The 25,707-nt window shown below is 39.0% G+C and overlaps 1 protein-coding gene and 2 long non-coding RNA genes across 7 annotated transcripts in view; 2 read left to right on the forward strand and 1 right to left on the reverse strand.

The window, feature by feature from the left end:
• The window catches only part of LOC146469353 (muscleblind-like protein 3), a 29,057-nt gene extending 13,681 nt beyond the window's left edge, over window positions 1-15,376 (reverse strand). Inside the window, exons 1-7 of one of the 4 annotated variants that reach the window (XM_085123402.1) lie at window positions 15,233-15,376; window positions 11,639-11,855; window positions 5,984-6,154; window positions 5,353-5,496; window positions 4,597-4,809; window positions 1,506-1,550; window positions 225-351 (exon numbers count right to left, since the gene is read on the reverse strand). In XM_085123402.1, the coding sequence (XP_084979528.1) occupies window positions 225-351; window positions 1,506-1,550; window positions 4,597-4,809; window positions 5,353-5,496; window positions 5,984-6,154; window positions 11,639-11,855; window positions 15,233-15,285 (970 nt within the window). In that variant the 5' untranslated portion in view covers window positions 15,286-15,376. Of the gene's footprint in view, window positions 1-224; window positions 352-1,505; window positions 1,551-4,596; window positions 4,810-5,352; window positions 5,497-5,983; window positions 6,155-11,638; window positions 11,856-12,043; window positions 12,187-14,803; window positions 15,008-15,232 lie in introns of those variants that run through there. The other 3 variants (XM_085123404.1, XM_085123405.1, XM_085123403.1) reach the window with 3 other exon arrangements.
• LOC146469355 (uncharacterized) overlaps window positions 1,557-25,707 on the forward strand; it is a 192,036-nt gene continuing 167,885 nt past the window's right edge. For both annotated transcript variants that reach the window (XR_014867233.1, XR_014867232.1), the window contains exon 1: window positions 1,557-3,118. This is a non-coding gene — a long non-coding RNA (uncharacterized LOC146469355). The remainder of the gene's footprint in view (window positions 3,119-25,707) is intronic.
• LOC146469356 (uncharacterized) lies at window positions 12,385-14,807 on the forward strand. The gene is made up of 2 exons (XR_014867234.1): window positions 12,385-13,137; window positions 13,966-14,807. It is a non-coding gene; the product is annotated as an uncharacterized LOC146469356 (long non-coding RNA).

A 25,707-nucleotide genomic window follows, 5' to 3' on the forward strand; every position in this document is an offset into this window, starting at 1 on the left:
TCTTGAAATGATTTGGAAACTATCAACAATGCATTGCATACTTCTGAGTACATCACATAAGTGAAAGGATTGTGTGGAGAAAAAAGTCCATGATGATATATGATATCCCTCTCGAACTGGATTGGAAGATGTATTCCTCACTACATAGAATATACATGTACATTGTACATGTTGCTACATAGGGCAAATCCTTCCTAAACCTGCTAGCTGTTTTATTAACTTACTTGTGGGTATAAGAGATGTGAACTGCAATCCTAGTGGTTGGTTGAAGGACTGAAGTGCTGCTGCCGCCGTCGGCATGACTAGAGGCACCTCTAATGCAGTTTGTTTCTTGAAGGGTTCACCAAAACTCTGTAAAGGAACAACAAAAATGTCAGTGTTTAGACATGGAAAATATTCCAGCCTAATGATGAAAGGAGAGCAAAAACAACAACTTGGATTCAACTCCAATCTAATTTGCAACTCCAACTACACTTTGTATGTGTGTCAAGCTTCCAACTCCATTACTAAAATACCCTTCAGATTAAGACTCTTCAACTCAAGGAGAACTGACAACATCCCCTCTGGGCAACCACTTTTCTCACCTGTGCAGCCAAATTTGCATAAAAGCAATTATATTAAATTTTTGAAGCAGATATTCTATTAAAATTTGCCAGAAAAAACAAAATTAATGTTCCATGGAACTTCAAAAATTCGCCACCTAATTTTTACGTTCCTTTGTTCAACAATTCAGTAAATCGCAGTAGACTGCAAAACACCCATAATAAGCTTAGCAAGCTACTGATAGAAGGCCATACATGTAACTTCTACTAGCCCATCACATGTTATGGCAAAGTAATGACTACACTCTCAGTCTTTGGTTTCAAGATTTGAAAGCCTTCAGTGAGAAAGAATCTCATCTTCAATATTCTAGTGTACCTAACACTCACACAAGTTAGGGTAACAAGACATCAGTGTTAATTAACCAGGGCTCCAAGCTGCAACTGTTTCACCACATTATTACTGATATTTAAAGTCAGTGATTTCACAAGTGTTTTTGTTTTGCTAGAGCAGGGACGATTTTTGCCTATCATATGTTTCATCCCGGCTATTTTTACACTGTATACAAATTTGAGAGAGCAAATCTATCACATGGTCCCTGTTAAGTTGAATTTGGTCCTTCCTAATCAAATACTTAACAAGAACCCATGGTTTCGATCATTTTCCATTGTTTGTCTTGTTTCTTTACCAGAGGAAAGGGAGAGACTGCATCCAACAGTGACAGACTTACAGTAGTGGATTTTTCATAAGCTTATGACTTCCATTCCAGAATCGTTGCAACACCACTCTGTGCAATTCTGGCCTTCCCACTTCTAAATCCGTAGAACAATAATTTGGAGGACAGACATGAAAATTATAGCAGGAAATACAAGCTTGGAACCCTGTTATTGTATTAGAAGTGCTTCAATATTATGTAAGTCCTACTAATGGCGTGCCTGTTACAAAAGCAAATGGCAATTAAGTACCAGTTCTGGTAAAGTATCATGGGGCCTCTTGCGGCTCCCCTCCAACTAAGTCAGCAGGCGATGTGCAAGCACAATAGGAATGAGCCACAATGCCAGCAGCAGCATGATGAAAGCGGCGGCACATGAAAAGAGACAAGCAAAATGCAAGTCATGATTTAAGCAAATTGCTAGCTACAAATTAAGCTCCATGCATGGTTATAAGCGAGGTAATAAGTTAGTTTACCAACAATCTAATGATAGCTGCCAACTCTTCAGATAATATAGTCAATCAGAGCACTAAACTTGCTCACTTCGCTGATGAAAAACTGGGTCACATGCACATTCATAAAATTTGTGACAAAACTCCTGTAGTACTTTCCTGTTGAAAAGTTTGGTTTGTTTACACAATATGTGTCTTTGAAAATGTTCAAATTAAGTGCCCTTGAAAGTGAAAATTGCAATGAAAAAAATAAACTGCGGACATTAGATACAACTGGCTGCTTTAGAACAGAACAATTTCATTGTATTTATTACTGCATTTTCTGAGGTTGACACACAAAACTCCTTTAAAGCCACACAATTGCAAAAGAACAAAACATCTGTGTACATTGCCTGAAGAGTTGGCAAAAAAATTAAATCGTTGGTTCTTCACTCCCAAATAAGCATGCAAGCGGCAATTTTATTGGATTGTCTCATATCCTGTCCCTAATAGCGCTTGGTATTATCAATGGCACTTCTCCAACTGTGGAACTGAAAAATATTTCTGGCACGCAGGCATGTGCATTTATTACATTAAGCTTAGTGCTAGTCTAGTTGCGTGCATTTATTTTAATTTTACGTTGCAGTGCAGTGTAACCACAAATTATGTTTTATTTAAAGATCTATCACATAAGTCACAAACACCAAAAACCTGATTTAATTGATTTACATTTGGTTTGCCATTACATGAACAACTTTCTGCTTGTTGAGCAATAATGGCTTCTTTTAATAAGACATAAACAGCATTTTAATACTTTAAGCTTTACTACAGTGTAGCTATGCATTTGCTAATTAGAGTGGTATTCTTTGGAACATCCATGTTGGTCGTCTTTCACCTTGGTGGTCTGTGCAGATGACCTCGACAATTCATAACTCTTTAATATCATTAAAATATTGAATGATTCAGTGGATTAATAAATGTGACAATGGAGGAGAGTCACTCATCACTCAAAAAAATTAACACTCTGTTGGTAGTTGGTTCATTGCGGAAGTCCACCTGCAGGGAGTCTCTGGAAGCGTGAATCCACAGTACCGTTACAATAGTACTGTTTGAAGGTAAATAGCCTAATATCTTTACTTAATCAATTTTTTCATGCTTCAAGCTGTTTAGGAATGCCATGCACATTGTAACCTTTTAAGCTTTTCCTCCATAAGTCAAAAGGTTGTTTCACAAAGAGGGATTGTATCTTAAAGGGACTGTTAATAAACTTTTTAAAGTGTGAACTTTCAAACAAAAGTTTTAACCAATCAGTTCTTCCTTATGCTAATGTTGTGCACTTGGTACTTTTATCTTCTGAGTTGGTAGATGGTTTTCCACTGTGTCAACATTCAAATGCAAGTACTTTCTCGTGGTGCTGTTTACTATGATATACAAGGTACTGCAGATGAAATCCTAAAGTGCGACCATTCAAATGAAAGCTACTGAGCATCACTTTCATGTGGTGCTGTTTGTTTTTAACTCGTGAATGCGCGCATGAGCAATGAACGAGTTATAGCGATAGCTGGCTTTTGACTTGGTCGGTCGGTCGGTTTTGTCGTTAACTTTCGGGCGTGCGCAGTGAGTGAGTTTCAAATTCAATTAGTGGGAAAAACACGCGAACATTTTTTGTTCACGGCGCATCAGGAAATTCTTATTCAATATGTAGAGAATAATTTGACGATCATTTAGTGCAAGAATGGAGATTTTTCGTTCAATCTGAGCAAAGTTACATTTTTTTTCAGTTTTTCAGAAAGTCCGGGGTCGTAAACTCAATTAGTGAAAAAAAAAAAAAACGTGAAAATTTTTTTTCACGACACGTCAGAATTCTCTCATTCATTCTGTAGAGAATACTTTGACAATCATTTCAGTGTAAGAATGGAGATTTTTCGTTGAATCTGAGCAAAGTTATAGGTTTTTTTCGTTTTTTTCTACAACGTGCGGTTTCGTTTAAGAATTAAAAATAATTTAATTTAGAAATAATTTAATAAAAAAAATTTAATTTGTCAGTTTTCACGCGAAAGCGGAACGTGCCATGTCACGCATCATTGACGTCGTAAACAAAATTATGCAAACTTCTGGTGAAATGAACACTTTAACATCTTGTCAGCTTTCATAGAGGTTTCACAGGGGAAAAATGTTTCATTTTCGAAATTTACAACTGGTAATTTATGGGAAAGCAAAAGGACGCGGTCGATAAATAATTCTTATTTAGCAAGAGCTTGTCATAGTTCATTATTTTTACTTGAGGATTGCGTGGACTGAACTCCAAAGGAAAAATTTCACGCATTTATGTCGGGCATGAAATGTAATGCGATACTTTGTTGAACATATTTCCCTTTGTGAGATCGGCTTGCCCTACAGTAATTTTGTAATTTTAATTCCCAAAAAAACTTCACTTGCCCATCGGGCAAGTGATGGTTAGAATCCACTAGCCCGATCGCGAAATCCAGTAGCCCCGGACTATCGGGGACACGAATTTGCATGACGTAGCTGCACATGGCGTGCTCCTATGAACTTTGAATAAAAAAACACACGTGATTTTTTTTAATCGCGCATCAGAATAATCGGCTTATTCAATCTGTACAGAATAATTTGACAATCATTTTAATAGTACAAGAATGGTCATTTTTCGTTACATAATCGGGCAAAGATATAATTTCTTTTAGCTTTTGAGGAAGTTTCCGTAGCCGTCTAAATTTCAATTACTATGTGTCATCTGCATTCACGAGTTGGCTCACAGGAGCCTTTGATATAAATTATGTCCCCGTGGGAGGTAGAAGATGTGAAAGGTTAAAGCAGTAAACAGGAACCTCTGTTTAATTGCAGACTAATGCTATGTTTTAAAAACATGCAACCAAGCACAATGTAACTAACCCCCATTGTCTGTTGCTGTGCAGCTCTTACTCTCCCTTGAAGATGGGCTGGTGGGTGAAAGTAGCGGCACATATCCCTTTGACATCGTCCCTTCATAAAGTCCATACACACCGTAATCATACCATCAGAGCTATCAACAGACACGTGTCTTGGAGGATGTGCGTATCTGCACTCTTCCCTCGAGCACAGTCCTCTCTGAAATTCCCGGCATACCTGAGGGTAAATGAAAAAGCATTTCCATGTTAATGCTGATTTATGCAAAGGTTAATTCCAGTGGTAAGCCACACGGAATCTACTGAGCAGCACATTCCTGTGATCCAGGTTACTTTGCTTTTGATTCTGTTATCATCATGTATGTAAACTCCTCGACTATGAGCAAGTGTGGAGCTCAGTTTCTCAACCTGTTTGAGGTAGTTCTAAACTTTTTTGAGTCCGTGGACAAAAAATTGAAATATTGCCATCAAATGAAAGCTAATCTAATGTATACAATTAAACAATATTGGATAGTGAACTGGGGAGTCAATATTTTGAATATTGCACACAGCCATGTTGTTCTTAACTAACAGTTTTGTAATATTGCACTCTTAATAGAGTTGGAGTAAAGAGCTACAGTATCTGGATGTTCACAAAAATGATTACAGACTTAAAGACTAAAGTTTCAGCCATTTACCCCTTGGGTGTCTGTATAAACAAGATTTTACTACACCACAAAAATAATGACTTAAATTAATATGTATAGTTCAAACCCTTTCTGACCTCCAGTTTATCTGACTTGTCTAGTCTCCTTGATGGAGTTGGTGTCGTAGTTTGTGCCAGCGCTGATGCATCCGGCAGAAATGCAACAGGCTGTTGGAGGTATGTTCCATTTGACGCAGGTACACTTAAGGGCCAGGTAGATATCTGTAATAAAGGATATTGTAATTTTTAGCACTAGGTTAACACACCAAATAACCCTAGTTAAGAACTTGACAGCACGTTGTGTTCTTGAAAGGCCAACCACCAAAGGTTATGCGCAAGAATCTAGCTAAAGAAACTCCTCTCTCATTATGCTTTAGAAAACAGGCATTAATTTTCATACTTCTAGTATCACATAAATTTATATACAGCTGGTAGCACCATTTCCATGAGCTCAATGGCCCTTACAGTAGTTATTATTAGTGTTACAGCTTTTATACAAAATTTAAAAATTGTCATACACTGGATATCTAAAATTAAATAACATTTAAATTGAAAATCTAAAAATAATCTGAGATCAAGTTGCATTTAACTAATAAAAAACCTGTCCAGCTATTAGGTAATGCATTCCACAGTCTGGAAGCAGTAATAATTTAAACATTATGATGTGACCTATCGCCTTTCCATGAACTTTAACAATGAGAACACTTACAAACGATGGATTTGTAAGCATCTGCTGTGCAAGGGGTGCAAAAGCTTGTTGCTGCAAGGCAAGCTGGTGTTGCTGCTGCTGTTGCTGAAGAAAACGACCATTATTTTCCATCTGAGCCTTGATGTGCTTTGGAGGATGTAAATACTTGCATTTGTCTCTGCGGCACCGTCCCTGAAAAACAGAAGAACACATCAAAACATTGGCTTCACAACCATACTCATCATGTTCATGTATCAAGGCTCTAAATTTCCAAATCTATATGTATGCACTATATGGACAAATTCCTACGGTATATGACTTGAAAACTATTCAAATAACAGCTAAGGTGCAGTTGTTTCCTTGTGAACTATTTATTATGGATGGTTCTAATTTATATGCCGGTGAAAGATATCCTTAAGTGTGACCATTCAAATGAAACCAAGTGAGCAGTACTTTCCTGTAGTACTGTTGATAACGTTGTACAAGGTGGGTTGAACATTTTTGAATCCAATCCGTCAGTGGAATCCAAAAAATTATGTGACCATTCAAGTGTCAAAGCTACTGAGCAGTACTTTCCTGTGGTACTGTTTGTAAAGTTCTTTCAGTCTGTAGATTAAATCCTCAAGCATTCAAGCATTACTCTCTTTATAGCTATATGTTTTTTTGTTTTAAAAACACGATCTCTTAGAAGTAAATGGCTAAACACTCTTTACTACAACGCTGCAATTGTTTGTAATATTGTCTGGAAATCAGATAAAACTCAAATATAGATAGAGAAGTCAGCTGCAGCAGGTTGGCTGTAATCCTATCACTAAAAAAGTCTATCAGGAAGGTTTTAAGTTACAGTGTAGTACTGCACGACATTTTAAGCTGTAAGCATGTGTCTAGACACATTGTCAGAAAGTCTCCTGACATGTCTGGCTTTAAATTTAAACACTACAATATTCAATGGAGTCTAAATTAAGCTCAACAATATATCAGTATTCTAAAGTTCTGCTTCTTAAAACTAAATGCCTGGCATTGACCACTGTTATAAAAGCAAATACACCATTTTTCAACCCAGGAACTCTGACCCTTCAATGCTCGTTTTACAATGAAATAAACCACCATTAATTCAGAGATTAACTCTAACAAGCTTATCTTTATCTCATAATAACCCTTGAGATAGCTTATTTTATTACAGTGATAATCGATAAGCCAAGATGATGATAACCTAGCCTTTCACACATCAACATTGACAAAGAAACAGTGGAGAGTCTGTCATGGACATCTATCACAAATCTAGCAAGTCACAATAATTATTTATTTCAACATTGCAGGTACTGTCACCTATAAAAACAAACGTAGGCACATCAGATAGCATCGCCAGCCTTGATGGCTTAAAAAATACATGAAGAATGTAGCATGTCCAAACATCTGCCCTTTAATAATATCAGTCACATAGTATTTGACTTTGACGTATTTAAGTACAAACTGAATATAGGCTCTAAGCAGGACAAGAATAGCATTTAACCCTTTGACTCCTGAGCGCGCATTTACGCGCGCTTCCAAATTAGGGGTACGTTTTGACTTAAAAAAGGCTCATAGAGGCGCAAAGGAGCATCTTTTGTCGAAAGACACTTAATTCGTCTTACATGAAGTTGTTTACGCACTCGTTTCACTCTCACTCACTGAGTATTCGCCAAATTAGACCAAATTTCCTCGAGTTTTTTTTAAGTCTGTTCGCGAGCACTTAAAAAATGGCGGATCGTATTGATGACATGGTCGAAATACATCGAATAATCTTTGAAACGCCGGATAGCAGCGACGATTTCTTTTCAAGTTGGTCCGATTATTCAGAGTCGGAAAGTGCCGCATTGCCACGTGGTTTTGAACAACGTGAACGAGCAAGCACCTCGACAGCTCCAGCACGTCGAGTATTGGTTGGAAGACGCCGCCAACAACAAAGAGCTGCTCAGCAAAACCCACCTATCGAGTGGAGTGCAACTAACGAAAGGTTTGTGGTTCAGTACCCTGAATTTAGAGGCCCTGAACATGGTCGAACATTCGACTTTTGAGGTGGATTCCTTACCTGTTGTTTTCTTTGATGCATTGTTTACCAATGAGCTGTGGGATTTGTTGGTGACAGAGACAAATAGATACGCGAGAAGGAAGATTGAAATAACTGGAATGTACTTCACAGAGTCTAAATACTTCGCAGAATTGCAATTTTTTCACTTTTCCTTTATACAAAGGTGAAAATTTAAACAAGAATGTATGTAAAAGATCCATTTTTTCTCATTTCAGTCGCCGTTTTGAATAAATTATTTTACTGGTGAATCATTAACCAAAACTTAATAAATTATTTGGAATCCTTGACATGTCTACTTTCTAAATATGTATGGTTATAGGTACTTAACTCTCAAAGGAAAGTTGGTAGAGGCTTTTTTATGAGTGCATGTCATGATTAACAAGAAATTACTGAGAAACTCAGGAGTCAAAGGGTTAAGTCCCCAGATTAACCCCCTGCTAGTAACAAAAACTAAAAATAAATCTTGACTATTGTTCTTTTCTGCACTCCTCTTTTTTTGATCACATCTTGCAGACAAAAAGGTTTTTTTTCCTTTGTTCTTGCTCAGATAGAGGGAGACATCTCAAAATCTTGGTGCTTTAAACTTTGAAAAGACAGACTAAACTGCTTATAAGAAACAAGTGGACTTATGGCTGCAGCCCTATAACAAAGGATTAACTACATGGATGTGCTAGAACACATGCAAATCAAAAATTCCAACATGTTATCATTAAGACAAACTATTTCTCACACCTTCACAAAATTGAAAAGCAATTAATGTTTTTAGGCGAGAACAACCAGGCATTCCATCCGATTGCTCAGACACAAGAAAAGACTTATAATGCAAGAAATGGATAAAGGGGCTAGTTTTTGAAGAAACTGTGGTGATGTATTGCTGGTGGGGGGGGGGGTAGAAAAACAAATATTTAACCTTGGGAAAAGGTAAAGTAAGGTGAATTGGCTGACCTGAAGAGATTACTCATTAACAAAAGCTGACAATTGAACTATCAGCTCTTTGTCAGAGTGTATCAGCCCTTCGTATCAGAGCATGTCAAACCTTTGTATTAAACTGAGTTTGAAGGTTTATGTCTCAAATTTTGTCCTTCTAACTCTGATTTTTATAAAAATCAGTGAAGAAAGATCACCATCCATAAAAGCAAAACCTATAACATATGCTGTAAAGATAAATTTTGGTGCTAGAGCAAGCTAGATGCCTTAAAGGGGCTTATCATGTCATGGGGACTTAAAACATTTTTGATCAATACTGTGCTGAAGCCAAAAACCAAGTACCTTCACTCCTAGAATAGAACATTGTCAGAAATACCGCACATGGTTTCCGCGAAGGGAGGTCAGTTTTTACGATATTTTCAAGGTGCAGGAGAAGGACTCAAAAAAGAACTGACCAGCTTTTTCAAGTTGCCATCCATTTCTAACCTGACTATATTAGTAGCCAAGGACAAATAGAAATAGTTTTATTGCACTAGTATTACAGTAACTTTTAACAAAACTGGGCTATCATTTTGTTTGGTTTCCAGTGGTGTAATTTTTCAAAGTGTTACTTAAAATAGCTGACATTGTCCGTTAAAGATGAAACTGTTTTCACAAGAGATGCTGGTGTTTTTGCACTGAGGTTCTATTAACAAAGAAGTCACATTGAATGCCTTTTTCCATGGACTTCTTTTTACACCTCAACTGGCATTTTAACCGTTTATAACATTTGCAAATAATAAATTTAACATGCCTCCAAAACAAGTGCGACAAACGCTAAAAAATGGCAAGCCAAAAAATTTGGCAAGCAAGATTTTCTGTCTGAGTTCCAACGCAGATCAAGTTAGAGAAAACAATGGTGAGATCTTAAAATGTTGGCAAGTTGACACTATTGTTATCCAAACCATTGTAACAGGTTGTTTGAAAACGATCTTTAAAAAGTTCTAAAACCACAACATGTGTTTTATAAAGAATGAAAATGAATAAAATTTCCTTGAAGGTCAACTCAGGAACAATGTATTTATAAAATGAATTTTCTCTCAAGGTCAATTCAAGAATACTGGATACAATGGCCAGATATGAACATACTAGACAAGGAATCAGAGATTTAGTAAATAAATAGTGAACACTTTCACTGTTTCAGCAATAAAAACTCACGAGATTTCTCAAATAAAACGGTCTTCACAAAAACTGAATATTAATCACTGTAACGTTAAATGCAAATCAGCAAATTTGGCTGAAAATTCTGATATCCCGAATTAAATGCCCTTTTGGCAAAAAATCCTAAAACAAAAAGAATTCCTCAAGCCAATGCGGAAATGTCCAAAAAATCAAACAAAAGCCAACAGAACCAACGGAAGTTTTATCCAAGATTCCAATTTCTTTTGTCTTAGTACACGGGCTGATGATAATTGCAAATTTAAATTACTGTCACGCAAAACCGATAAGAAAGAACGACCGATGTTCCAACTGTTCAGAGCAGAGTATTTAATGAGCCAGTAAATTAAACAATCGCGTGAGCTCTTCTTGAAAACAAATTTGACCTCGAACACGCAATTAGCTTCAGCAACGGGCAGTACAGGAATATCCTTTCCCTAAAGCAATCACATGTAATCGCCCAAAATTAATATTCTTTTATTCTAACGCCCAGAAATGAGTGGGGACGAAAATTTCAGAATTTTCTAATTCCGTGAGTTGAGATCTGCCCCTGAAGAAAGAACAAAGAAATTCTTTGCCCATATGTTGGCGTTCAAGGGCCGCCCTTGCTGAGTATCGTAAATGACCCAAATTTCATATAAATTGATCTTTGATTTTAAGGAATCGACCAATGCAACTCCTTTTGTAGAATGAATGAAAGATCGGGGCAAACTAATGTGTTGCGTTTACCACCGAACAGCTAATAACACAATTCGTGCAGGAAAAAAAAAATACGAACTTGCTCTTTAGTCACGAAAACTAGCTTGGGATAAGTCGACGCTACTCGCACGAAAGGCAAACACGCAATGGCCAAATTTTGAAGTTGTGACTCACGAAACAGCGGACTTTCAATTTTTTTTTCCTTTTGACACAAGGGCTGCATTGCATAACAGTACGTACGCAAATTTGTAAGCCCGAGTTTATATTTTACTACCCGTTTAAGCAGTTTAGTATCGAATATTGGACGAATCAAACAAAAGACCCACAAACATAAATTAGAACCCCACCATAGCCACTTAGACGATTCACAATCAAAGTTTTAAGTAGTTTTGAGAGAAACATGGAACATTTCCTCAAAATATTGAATTGCTGAGGTTGCATATGACAGCGCCGTGCCTTATATAGTCTATGTTTTTCTTCTGACATTTTAAAAAAAACCGCATTGTCAAAAGCAATGAACCCTATGTTGGGAAAATTCCCACGGAAAGTGAATAATTCTAAAACGCAATTCTCAGAATGCGCCGTCATAACACGCTAAACAAAATCGGGAACTTGAAACACCCGCGAAAATACGTGCGTCGCAAGAGAACGACGCAACAAGTTCTCGAAAACCTGTACCAACAAAAGAAAGTCCGTAGATTGTGACCAAAATCGCAGAAAATGTCACCACAAATAATCCATAACACCACAAAAATACTGCCGTGAAGAGAAAAACGCAGTACCTTTAACGAGTCGAAACAGGCTGTGACTTTTCCATTCTGAATGAGCACATGAGCCGGTGGATGTGCGAAACGACATTCGTCCTCTGTCCGCGAACAAGTTCCACGCTGAAATTCCCTGCAAACCTCAACGAGTAACCATCTTGGATCCTTGCCCATGACTGGGACAATCATCTTCGGGTTGAATAAGTCTTGGCTCTCCTTTTCGGTAAGCAAGCACCTAACGAGAAAAGGCGGAAATCATGAATGAAATACTTTTTTTCCTGCGCCAAACTTAGCGATGCGAACGCGATTCCCGATATCTCCAGAAGTTTGGGGAATTTTGTATTTGGCAACAAAGCACCACGCATGCTCACTAGGACCAAAACACCGCGGGCTCGAATTACATAACAATGAGTCATCAATTACTTGTGGAGGTCAGGGTCAATGGCGAAGTGAAATTTCCTTTCCTTCCCGGCAACAGTCACGGAAAAAGCTGTGAAAACGCGAAACTAGTTAAGGATGTTTTGTACGACGCTATTAAAGGACGAACGTGGCGATTTTCCGCCGGAATCTAAACTCGTGACTCGGTTGCTTGTGACGCATCACGCGAGTACGTGATGGAATCGTTGCACCTTGTACTCAGCCTGCCGGTGACGTCATCACCGAGAGTGATTTAAAATAGAGGTACGCTTTTGTTTCCTTTTCCGCGTGAAGGGACTCGTGAAAGCGAGTGGTTAAACGCCACAAAACCGCATCAAACGGTCGGCTTTCTCGGTCTCCAGCTGCCCCGTCAAAGAACCAAAGGCTTGAAGAAAGAAAAGCGCTTTTAATAAACTGTTTAGAGAGGCATCACAATGACCACACGGTTCGATCTGACACAAGTCGGAACTGAAATCGCTCCGGCAAAAAGCGTGGGTTCTTTAGATCTACAGTTAAAAAATTAATATTCGCGTAAGGTCTACGTGATCGTTTCTCATTACGGATGGGCTGAAAAAACAAAGTTTCCCTTCGAAAAACACTCGCGTGATTCCCTCATTTTCGTGCATTCACGGAGAGAAACAAATTCTTTCTGAGCCCGAAGCAATTTTTCACCGTGGGAGGTCATGTGTTTCTTCCAAGAACCCTGGCATTGTTTGCGCCTTGTTTGTTCCGTTCGAGATCCATGCGATATATATACAATTTTCTGTTTAGTTTTGGTTCGTTAAAGGCCGCGATTCAACGAGCGACAAGGGAAATGCAAGTACGTGATGCACGATAGGCGCTGATCGGTCAAATTCTAATTAGCACTGGGTCCGTGCAATATGTTTCAATCATTCATTCACCTGCCTGCATATTATCGCTGGCTCTTTAGCGAGGCAATACCAAACAAGGAAAATTCTCCCAGCCGTATATATTCCGTAAGCATGTTTTCGTTCGTTGACTGATTTTTGTAAACAATCAAACCCCTCTCGAGATTAGACGAAGCGCCGACTGCCAAGTTGAATCTCCCCGACAATGGATTCTCGACATGGCGACAAAAGGTATTATAGCAATCACAGAGAAACAGTTAGCTGATAGCTCATTCACTAACAAGAAAGATAATATTATTTAACAGGTTGCAGTTTTTCTAGGCTAGACGTAGGAGAGAATGCGTCCTTTAAAAAATGCCCAGTCAAACACGGCAAACTCACTTAAGTTTCGTCAGCTTTCGGAAGTTCCAAAGAGGTTGACGCCTTTCGTGACCAAAACCCTTAACGAGCAGATAAACCAGCGATCATGAAAGCCAAAATAAAATTAACCACGAGCAAGGATATTTACTATTTGCCACTCTTTCGGCGAATCATTAAATTAACTCGGATTTCGATGCTTTAGAGCGGACAGTGTGGAAATTTTTCTTTTTTTTTTTATTTCTTATCGAACAGGCCTCTTGGTCAGGTTTTTAAAAAAAACCACGATAGGTTGCGTTGTAAAGCTTGAATCTGCGTGATTGTAGGTAAAACCCTCCCGTTTTGATAAAATTGTTCTGAACACGCATTATAAAGGAACCAACTCATAACCGACTTGCTGCAGATTCTTTTGTCCTGTTTGTCCGTCTTGTTCTCTCTCTTTTTGTCAGTTCGACCGGCTGTGCCGGTTTTCAATAATATTAAAAATCTTGATTTTGCCTGATTTCAATTCCCACAAAAACAACACATTTACGCCCGGATACTATCACTTGAAGTCTTCTCCATTTCACGTTTTAAAGTGTTTTCAAGTCAACGCCACAAACAAGGGTTCACTACTCTGTTTCACAATTTTTGCCACGGACGCGCTTGGACATATCTGTCACAGCCAGATTACAAAACTAACTTTAGTTGCCCCTTTTTTAGCTCTGTAACGACAGAGGAAAAGTTCTGCGCCGCCGGAAGCTGTGAAACAACAATGAAAGATTCTAAAAAGGACTCCCTTTCTATGTTGACTCAATTCAAAACACGTCTGTAGTTTATCGTCTAAAAGAACGAACCCAATCATGGTCAATGAACAGTTGAGTTGCCTTTGAATGAATGTACAGCGTTAAAGAGGTGTAACAAGAAAAGGTTCCTGGCATTGTTCAGGCGACAAAAAAACATTATTTTTGTCATTGCACTCATTGTCACGAATGCTTTTTTGCCCACGAGAATTGTTTTGCTATGATAGCAGAAGCGTAGGCGTGAATTTAACGTATTTTAACAATCGTTCAGCTTTAAACCCACAAAAGAACTCCTTCGTTTCCTTCCCGAAGTAAATCCAACCTCTTGTTTCTTTGACATGCTTAATCTCTCAGAGGAATTGGAAAGGAAACGAAGTCAATATACTTCAACTGCTCAGAGCTTTCCCCGGTTTAACGCCTGTATTCAAAGACGCACGTGTCTAGGGAAAAAATCACTTTCTTTTCTTCGACGTTTTAGAAGAATCTACTAACCACTTCCTGTGCTAGTCAATGGCGAACCTGTGAGAGAAATTCTAAGCACGTTTCCAAGCTGTACCCAAGAGCTTCGTCTCGTTTCAGTAATGTTTTTTATTGTACATGTCGTGCGACATGTTTCGCCTCTGATGCTTGACGATTTAAAGTGTTGTTTGGAGCTTTGTTACCGAAAACAGTTTGCAAGTGTTGATCAGCGCTGTTGGAGATTTGTACAGTGCGAGAGAGCACGTAGTTAAATTAAATAAATTAAAGTTTACATTTACCCCATCGCTGTGTTAACTTTCACTTCACTTTTCTTTCCCCGGTTTGTCGCTTAGAAAATATTTGGAGTTTTAGATCCAGTGAGATCCTAAGGAAGATTATCAGCGTGGCATCCCACGAACTTGGTAAAGCTGGGCAGACGTGACTGGCCACGCATAACATAAAATACACACAAAGTGATATTTTTGGCTGTTACAACTTCCCCAGTGTCGAAATTTAATTTACATTTAAACGCCAACGCTGTATAGCAACGAGTCAAGGTCGATCAGGGCTTGATTCGTCATTTGAGTAGAAAAAAACAAAAGCATACTTCACTGTAAGTTCAAAGTTCTGATATTCGGCGATGACGGAGAGAATAAATTTCCATGCTGTGCTCTGACAGTTCTCTATCGCCCTCATGATCTCTGTAGAATGAGTAATTCAGTACAAACCTTTGAGCAGCAACAGGTACGAAGAAAGCTTCGTTCATCAACTGGTCATTCATTTTATGCAGCAGAGCGGTCCGGTAGAAGTTTTGCGAGAAGTTTTTACCAGTTTGATCAAGCGTTTTCTTGTACGCGCGCAAGCATGATGTCAGCTAGCTATGCCAATTCTGAGTTTATGAAAGAGCATGCGCGGCATTTGAATTTCGCATAACTGTGGTTAACAAGAAAAGCCCCGCCCGATGCCCGTTTACAATAAAATCGCTTTGAAACAGTTCAAGTTTGTTAATTGATTGAGAAGCTTATAAAACAGACCATTTATATTTCAATATTCTGAGAGAATGTCCAAAAAGTGCTGCGTTGTTCAACGCAACACGCATTTCATTGACCTATCGACACGAGGCACACTTGAAAGAGAGATTCTTTCTTTTGATGAAGATGAATCGACCGGAAACGCAAGCACCAACGATAAAAAAAGCCTTTCTTTATTGTTTTCTTTCCTGTACAATCAACAGAAAACAATCAGCCATTCTCGCGGCCAAATCGAGCTCTAAAAGGTGTAAACAGCCGGTTGTAGCGGCTCTTCTGTCTTCAGTGAAACCCGGAAGCAACAGACAAGAGATATAAAGTGACTATGCGGTACGATTCAAAAAATTGCTGGATTTAATTTCAAGAATATTTATAAAACTGTTAAAACGGCGGGACGCAGAAAAAATTCGTTCTTGTAGACAGCGGTGTTTTTTCGTCCGTTATTAGTTCGGCTGGCCTTGCAACCGGACACAGCCAAATATAATTACGAGAAAAAATTCGTTATTAGGTTAGCTGCTAAAGAAACAAAGCGGTCAAAAATAACAAAACAGGTGCAAGTTATACTACGGATTCATCTGCTAATGTTTCGCGGTTTGAATGAATCATAAGCCGAAGGAAAAGAAGAAGTTTTGTGCTGTTACACAGACTTATGGATACTGAAATGTTGGAGCTTACAAGAATGGAAGAATATCTCCGTTATATTTAAGATCACAGTCTCCCAATCGTAGAGTGCATTCGACACGAAATTTTTCCTCGGGTTTCAATATCTATAAGCTCAAGAATTTTGTGTCGTATGCTCTTTAATAAACCCGGCTTTAAAACACAGATGTGGCAACTAAACATACAGGTAGTGCGAATAACGTATTTTATCAACAAAAGTAAATGTCGCAAGAATTTTGTAAATGTTTAAACAGTTCTCCCAACAAGTATCCTGAGAAATAAAGCCCGAGCAATGAGAAGAACGTCCATGCTTATATTGGAGCTTAATAGCCCTTTTCACGGTTGATTTTTCTCATTTGCATTACAATATTATCCAACCCGGATGCGGGGCAATTTCGGGCTAAAACTACAAAATAGCCCGAAATTGCCTCGCATACATGCTGGATTTCATTGTAATTCAAATGAGCAGAGTAAACCGTGAAAAGGGCTATTGAAGGGCTAAACTAAAAGGAGCAATATCCCGTATTTTTAGTGCCACTTTGAATATCCACAAAATTATATTTGTGTCCGGATGGAGACGTTAAAATGATGGTCCAGTTTTGTTAAAAATTACACTGCGAAAGAACAGAAACTGTTATAAATCGTCTTTGGCTGCAGATGGCTAGAGTGAAAACGGATTGCAGCATGAAAACTTGGGGCTGTTTCTTCACGTTCTACCCGGTGTACAGAAAAAAACGCTACTAATTAACGGATCATGGTTTGTTCTTTCCTCTAGAATTCAGTTTAATCTCCTTCTCGAGGCTCTAAGAGCAGTTCCAAGTTGATAAGCACAAGTTCAAAATTCAGGTCAAGTCTTTTAAGCAATTTGGCTAAGGCACAACAAAAATGCACTTGGCAATGCCCCCTTGAAGATGATCAGTTCCGGTGTTAAAGAACCCTCCAGGCCTGTTTCATCGATAACCAGACCACTAACCCGCCATGAAACACATTGGTGGAATTCACTGAAGGTTTATTCATGTCATCGTCACCGTTGATATAAAGTTTTCGTTTTGTTGTTGTTGTTTTTAACTTGACGCTTCGCCAGCGCAAAGGAAATTCGCACGTGTTCACGTAACGCTATTTTTGCACAGCCGATGCGGAAAGACCGAAAATTGTCGCGAAAATGTCAACACACGGAATCTTCTGGCAACTTTTTATCTCATCCTTGTTCCAGTTTGCTGTCTCGAGCGCGCTTGAACGAGGATGGCTGAAAAGACACGCCCTATTTTCGCCCCGCACGCGCATCGTCTGTGCGAGGGTGTCTACAAGTGCAGTTATCGCCTTGCGCTGTTGACATGACACGGCAGGTTTTGGAAATCATTGTGTACAATTTTAAAAAAATAATATCACTCTTGTTGAAGCGGCTGTACGTAATTTCTCAAGTGGGACCATTGACGCATTTTGACTATTTCCCTTTGTTAGGAAACTCAAAACAACCACAAAAATACACCAACGAGCCTGATGTCATTTGAAAACTGATTCATTCAGGTTTTTTGAACTACTTCGCGATTATTTCAACAAGTTCAAATCTGTGTAATGTTACCAAACTATCCGAGAGAAACTGAATTGGTAAAGAACGCAACCGTGGCCAAGATCATAAAGCGACAAGAGTGAAAACTTCGCCGCCTTCCTTCAAGTAACCTTTACCTTGGCAGAGGAATGTCCCAAAACTTAGAGCGAACGTGCTGTATCATTGTTTTTCTCATTGAATTGAACCTGTTGTTTTCTGACGTTCTCGTCAGTTGACGTCAACGTCGTAACTGCTTAAGGTCCTTGTCAACTCTTCAAACCGGTAGTTAGCCTCCTACGCAAACACTCTTCAGCATCGTCACGCACTCATCTGCATGCTGAGTTCAAAGAAAGGATTGCGTGACAAGTGCGTAGGAAACCTAAATATAGGCACGTTTAGCGTGCGCAGTCGTTTTGCTCATAAGTTGTAAGTAAGCAAATAGTAAAAAAGGAACAAAGAAATGGTTGTTGTTGTTGTTGTGGTTTGGTGTACGTACGAAATTCACGTTTTTAGCACGTGAATGCGCATTGAAGTTAAACATCCCTACTTTTTAACATAGCAGGATGTCCCAGTTTAAAATTAAGTGACTAAAATTTCCACAAATTTTAAACAACAACTAGCATGCGAACGCAGACGAATGCGGTGAGAAGCGACAGCCGGAAATACGTCTGCGTTCGCAGGCTAAACAACAACAGTCTCATTACAAAATAAGTTTCTCAAAATTTCCGAAGTTATTTGAGTTAAACTCTGTTAGGTCAGGATTGCTATTTAATATAATCGTTTTCTAGTTGGTCTATAGGATATTTGTTAAAGTTTGAGAAACCTCGACGCCGATGTGGAAATATTTATCTCTCTTGAAACCTGTCCCTGATCTCCCTCCAGCATCCTGTTTTCCCAAAGATACGCTAAGGTGAAGCTCCACGAGCATTTATATGACCTTTGTAATGTGCCGGTAATTTGAGTTTCGCGACAACTGTTGCGTACTGGCGAATTTTTAAGGGTTTGTTTGGGGAGAAAAGTTTTTTCAAAATGTCCACCAAAATCCACCAATTCAACGGCAATCCCTTGAATCTGAATATGAGTATTAAAAATTGCAATTGTTTAAGACACCTGAGTACCTTGGTCTTCCTACTAGTAGTACCTAGCTCAGTTAAGCCCCACTGCCTATCTCCCCATAAGGCTTTAGATCGTCTGTATTACCTTGCATGTGCTGGTGTGCATAAGAAAGCAACGTAAGTCAAGGTCTTTAGTCGTTCTGTCAAACACCTCTGTCTGTATCCCGCACTGCCGCCTCTCTGTAGCTCCACACATCACCCGATTGATGTAAATTAGAAAGAGGGAACTTCACTTCCCACATCCCTGCGTTACTCGAGAGAACACAGTAAAACTAATAGGATAGTCTTTCGCTTTGGTAGTCATAAAGTAAGGTAAAGCCTTCATTTTGTAGTGTAATTAGATCCCGCTTATGGTTTCTCGGAACGATATATCTCGTTCCTCAGTTTGAAAGATTGTCTGAATTCAGTCTAAGGTTAGATGAATGTTTAGTGAATACTCGGGTGAACAGGAACGTATGAACTATGTCGCACTCTTTATTGTTTTTAAACTCCATTTCTTAATGCGGACAAAACTGGGAATGTTTTGTCTTCCGTCTTGGACCACTGGGTCCCGTTTCTCTAAAGTCCCGGTAACTTACCGTGCCTGATAAGTGTCTTTAATTGGTGATAAATGTTTCTTAGAAGCAATTTTTATTAGCTTTGAATACTAGATTTTAAAATCTTATTATTCTATAAAAACATTGGCCAAGTACCAAGTCTGTAATCACTGTATAATCGGCGAAAAAAACATTTAAAAAGATACTTATCGGGCCCGGTAAGTTACCGGGACTTTCGAGAAAAGGGCGCCCCTGACTTTTTGGGGAGCATAATGAGATCTTTTGCGCTTAAATATGTGGCCATGTCCCTAATATAACGCAATGTAAACCCCTTCCACGGGCAAAAGCTACATGGTCAATGCCCGGGATGTTACTAATTTATAAAGTATTTTTCTTTGAGTGTGAGGTAATTTAATATATCTCCAGAGCAGTTTTCGTTTGAGTGTCGTAAGACCCAAACCGGCCAAAGTAATTGCTCTGGCCAATCGTGAGAGAAGTAGAAAGCGCAATGAACCAATCAGAACTCGAAGTAAATGGATGTAACCGACCAGCGCCAAGCGCGGGAAAATGCTGGCGAGTAAGTCTATTGAACAAGTCATGCACGATTGGTTTTGGTTTTGCTTCTCATAGGCTGAGAATGTGGCGCGAGTTTTGCTAACCAATCACAGAGCGAGGTAAAGCAAAACCATGACCAAAGCAATTACAGTCGACTCCCGATAACTCGAACCCTCGCTAAGTCGAACCAATTTGCGTTTCCTTTCAAGTCATTTTCTATATATTTTTACCCTCGATAACTCGAACTCCCGATAGCTCGAACCTTTTTCAATTTCCCTTGAAGGTTCGAGTTGTCGGCAGTCGACTGTATCAAATTACTTTAATTTCGACACCCAGTTAAAAACCGCTCTTTGTTTTGTTTTTTTCGTGCCAATCATACAAACTACCAATGCAAGTAGAATTCGAGGTGTACTAGACATGTGTTTCTATGAACAAATCAGAAACACGGAAACTGTTTTCTTTTTATGTATAAATTCCTATTTGTTCACAAGAAGTGGATTCTTTTCAGTGTAAAATGGAAACGTCAATGTGATTGGTATTTCCACCCCCGCATGGGACTACATTAGGCTGCTTTATTTGGCCTAAATTAGCTATATTAGGTCAAATCGTTAAGCTTTAGTCTCGAAATAAGCTTAGCTTTATAATTCCCATAAAAATTAGCCGAAATTTTTTTTTTCAGGAAGTTGGCTTATCTGTAGCCTTGCGAAACAGCAGACGTATACTATTTCCGGTCGTACGTCTGCTGTTCACAGGCTAGGCTATCTAAGCATTAGACTGAATATTTTCTCTGAAGGGAGTGTACATGCTTATTCCTCTATATAAGCTACACTGGTGTGTCCTGCTTCATAAAGGTGTGGCTTGAGGGCTTGCATCTTTCCACGACAGGACATTAATCTGTTTGTGCTAAATGCCCGGGGGGGTACTCCTCCGAATTCTTGGTGGGGGTGTGCCGCCCGGGTCTTTAAATCCCGACCCTATTTCAGACCTAAACATGCCATTTTCCACACCCGTTTTCAGACCTGACCTCTAAAATTCATACCTGTTTTCAGACCGTTTCCGTTTTCAGGCGGAAGTTGACGCAAGGAGTAAAAGTAAGCTGGAATGACATAGTTTATCTAGTTTTATTCTTTTTCTCGCTATCAGTTAGTCGTTCTAGTTACGTACTGAGAAGAAAAATATGTTTGTAAACTTTCGTAAATGTTTTCAGACCAAAACGGCTCAAAAACAATACCGTTGCGGCACATACCTATATACCTTATATAGGGGAGTACCCCCCCCCCGGGGGGGCTAAATGACGCAGTTTAGTGAAATAAATGTTGGAAGTACGAACCTGGGAATTGCGAGAGAAGCGTAAAATGCTTGGTTCCACGTCTGTTTATTGGTTGAATACCTCTAAACAGTTTCATTCAGCGAGAAGTGCTAGTCAGCGCGCGAAAACACTAAACAAACTGCGTCATGGGCATGTACGGACAAGCTGTGGTAAAGAGCCACGCCCACTTCGGATCAACAAACAAATACGCTGAATGCCTTTCGAAATATTGGAATTATTATAAACAATATATATACTTCCCCAACCGTGAAATCAACTATTTTATACTATATCTAACTAACAAACAAACACGCATACAAACAAACCGTTTCTGATTTCAATACAGTAAGATATCGTAGAGAAAACCCTGCGTTGTTTCACACGGCGTATTTCATTGAGCTTTTCGATGCGAGGAAAAACAGAGATATAGAATCCCTTCCGTTTCGATATTGATAGCCGTAAATCTATTACTTTACTATCAGCAAGCACAGTTGATAGGTATTCTAGACAAAACAGATGTCGAAAATTCATAAATATTGAAAACGGAACTTCATTCGTACAAGAGGAAACGGAAGCTTTATGGTCCAATTAAAACGTAGCTGATTTCTAAGAAAATAGTATATTTATAAACACTTGCACTCAAACTATAAAAACGATAGTTTTTCGACGAAAACAGCCGATGTTGTTTTTGATTGCTGATGTTAGGTTTGCGCAAGTGGTTTTTGTTCAAACTAACAAAACAACAACATGAGCGTATTCTTGAGTGTTTTTTTGTTATCTTTTGATCTGTTTAAAAAACTCAAAATACCCCCTTAATTGAGAGGCTTTTCTCATAACCAACACAGCTAGGCAAGGCTGTATTAGCATGAGAACATTGTTAACTCTATGCTTGTGTTTGCATTTCTCACCCCGGGATTGTTGAACTTTCAGGACTGAAAGCCGAGTAAAGCATGGTTCTAGTTTTACTGGCGACGCAAGCACAAACACAAGTATATTAAAGAATAAGCGCAAACTCTGTGAAACTGAACGCAACTGGTTCAAGCACCGGGATCGAACCATTCTGCCGTCCGACTGAATTGTTTATTATTCTGACAAGTAAACAGAGAGACACCAACAAAACTCAGTGACGTATAGAAACGGCGATGTTATGGACAGTATGCGCTTGATTCCTTGTTTTCTGAGAAAGATGTACAAGATACCTCAGGATAGGACAAAAAGTATTATACTAAGACCTTATACGAGACCTTATACATCATTCTACATCCTTATATTTTCCCTAACAACGCTGTATAATGACTGTACGCGACCTGAGTAAGGAACGGTATTCGAATCATTTCGTGCAGTGACTGTCGTAGTTCCCCCCAAGCCTTTTAAAAATAGCAAATGTTGAATGCTTCTTACTAAGAAAAGTTTCCGGTTTGTTATTTATCGCCATACAAACATCAGTCTGTTTTTCCTTTTCCTAAGTGCCGTATTTTTAGACGGCATTTTTTTTTATCGCAATGACTATTAGAAACAGTTTCAGAAAATTTGCACGCGTCTTTATTTATTTCCCTCAGAATACCATGCGTCGTAGATCGATGACGCATTTCGGCACGGGGAACCCAGGGGGAAAATTTTAAGAAACTGTTTTCAAATGTCGTTTCCTGTTTTCAAAGATCATTTTCTGTCTCTTAATTAAAGCTAAAAGAAATATTTTTGCGCGCTGACGCAGTCTGCTGATTTTTTTAAATAGTAGAAAGTGTTAGAGAGCAGATCACTATCCTATATCCCCCAAATTTACAACCTGTTTTTGGCTTTCGGAAAATCCTTGAAGACCTCATTTGAAAGTCTCAATGGGGTTAACCTTTAGCCATTAAATAGCCAAAAATGTAACCGTCAATCGTCAAAATCGGTAAATTTAACTGTCAACCGTCAAAGCTACCTCCCCCCCCCCCCCAAGACCCTCTTGGATTTCGCTCTCGTGACGATATTTTTCAGTATTTTTTGTCGCTGTGAAAACAAAATAAATTAATTTTCCCAAGTAGTTTTTTATCGTTTGTAAATCAATCCGAATTGGTGAGGCGAATTAGGCCTTCCTAACAGAACTTCACAGAATATCGCTTTGGGTGATTCTATGACCTTCTATAGGATACGTTACAGATTTTGAATTAAACTTAGGAGCATTTCAGTGCGTTAAAAATGCCGTTCATGCCCAAGAAAATCTTGCAAAATCGAAGTGAATTAACCCAAAAAGTACAAAACAACAACAACAAAAAAATGATACACTTTACTTTAAGAGATCAATGAAAGAAAGGTACATCAGCTTGAATTATTTTGGACACTCACCTGAAGGCGAAGTGTAACAAAAAGGTCCAGAATTCCGCAGACTGCATAATTAATGCACACTAAAGGCTAATTTACCCTAATTTATCCGCCTGATTACGAGGTTCAATCGAATGGGACAATTTACACGTTACAATTTGTCGGCCGCGATTTCTTTTTCTGTCATTAAATTGGTGAAGCGCGGGTTGAAAATTGGCCTTGTTTTTAAAAGTCTATGAGCACTGACACAGATTTTTAAAAATCGAGCCTATTTTCACATGCTTGCTCGTTTTCTTTGCCAAGTATTATTTGACCAAATCGGCCCGATTATTTGGTACGTGTAATTAATTAGCATTAAAGTAAACTATTTGGGAAAGAGAGGATCAAGGGGTACGAGAATCTCCCTTAATTAGTGGGCGCCAACGCATTTCCTGAAAAGAGCGGGAAAACAGGTGCGCAAAATGTGATGGGAAGGACCCGAAACAGTCCCATCGTGGCTGGAGATGCGCCTGAGGACGAGTCGTTCCCAAGGTTTCCGCTCTCAATTAACAAAGGAGAAGCCCTGTAAACGAGGAAGACGTTTGAAGACCTACTTGAAACGTCTTTATGAAAGACAGGAATGTGTATCAGATTAAATTTGATCAACCTCGTACCACGAACTCCCCCAGTTCCCACGTAACAGAGTCTTCCGACCCCTTGGTCCGAGATTGTCCCTTGACCAGCATCTCAAGTGGTTTTGCATTTATGTTCTTACTCTAATTCAGAGTCTTACATTTCAATAGGGTCGAATACGATTCAAGTTGCAGATAGCAATCGAACCTGCATTCTGTTCAACTCTAGGTCATGCACTTTCAAAGCAATGCATGGTTTCAATTCCTATTATTACAATCTTTCCTCCCGAGCACATTTCTTTATTGTTCCTTCTCTCCGGAAGCTTTCGTTCCCTTCTGGGAACCTCAACGACCCGAAAGCCATGTTACACTCTGGCTGCTTTTCCCGTTTTTCTGAGGCCTCAGTTGATTTAACGAAACGCGTATGAATGCGACTTGTCATGAATTGAACCCAAGCTACATAGATATTTACTTCCCCCGAAAGGGTTTGGTTTATCGTGTTTACACTGATAATAAATGACTCTTTTTGCACTTCTACGAAGTTCACTCCAGTACGAGATGAAAACGTTCAAAGCTGTGTCACTGTCAATTGCCAAAATGCGTGATTAAATGTGAACCAAAAGGAGTAAGGAAGGACTAGCAATACAGCATTTACACGACATTAGCGTAAGTTTTCGTACCAGAATGAGAATTCTGATCCTTTACAGCTACGGATGTGAACTGGCACTGATTTGACCCGCACTGGAGTGAGATTTTGGACAGTCACCATGGAAGGAGAAGAGGAAGGATTACTACTATTCGGGCCCTGTAGAGGAAATCGAAATAATGGCCATTTCTGATCTACTCTGTACTTTTCCCGCAACATTTCAAATTGTTTATCTTCACTTCAGGAACGATTCATACAAGCTAAGCATCCCATTACTAACCTGTAACTTGCGAGAGGAGTATAAAACACGCTGTTCCACATCGGATGACTCATTTTGCGAGAGGTTTGATCAATAGGTGCAAAAAGTTTAAGTTTTTATCAAACTGCGTCAGTGCGCGGGTATGTTGACTTCGCATGGCTGTGATGAAGTAAAGATCCACGCCTATTTTCGATAAAATCGCTCATAACAACTCGCTCTAAATTCAATATTGTGAGACATGTTCAAGGAGACGTAGTCCTATATATAGTCTAACTTGATAAACACCTCACGCTTTTTGGTGACCTCCGACATTTCGTTCTAGGAAAACTCCGAAGAAAGGTGTAAATAACTTGGGACTCCTGTCTTCCCTTGGCCGATAACCGGAAACAACGACTTCACTTTTGAACGATCAGGAGAAAAGATCTGATAGTTGTTTCCATCGGAGACAGCTGATTCAGTTTTGCGGCTTAAAAAAGAACCATATTTAGTATTTTATTTATTATATTTTACAAGGCGAATGAAAACAGAATTTCTATGTCATGAAATGGTGGTACTGGAATTTGAATAGCCAATCTGCGACACTTTTCATTGACTTTTCCTAGATAAGTTTGTTTAAACTTTTTTCGATTTT

The sequence above is a fragment of the Pavona decussata genome, unplaced genomic scaffold (assembly GCF_977016875.1).
Source record: "Pavona decussata unplaced genomic scaffold, jaPavDecu1.1 SCAFFOLD_124, whole genome shotgun sequence".
Classification (NCBI taxonomy): Eukaryota; Metazoa; Cnidaria; class Anthozoa; order Scleractinia; family Agariciidae; genus Pavona; species Pavona decussata.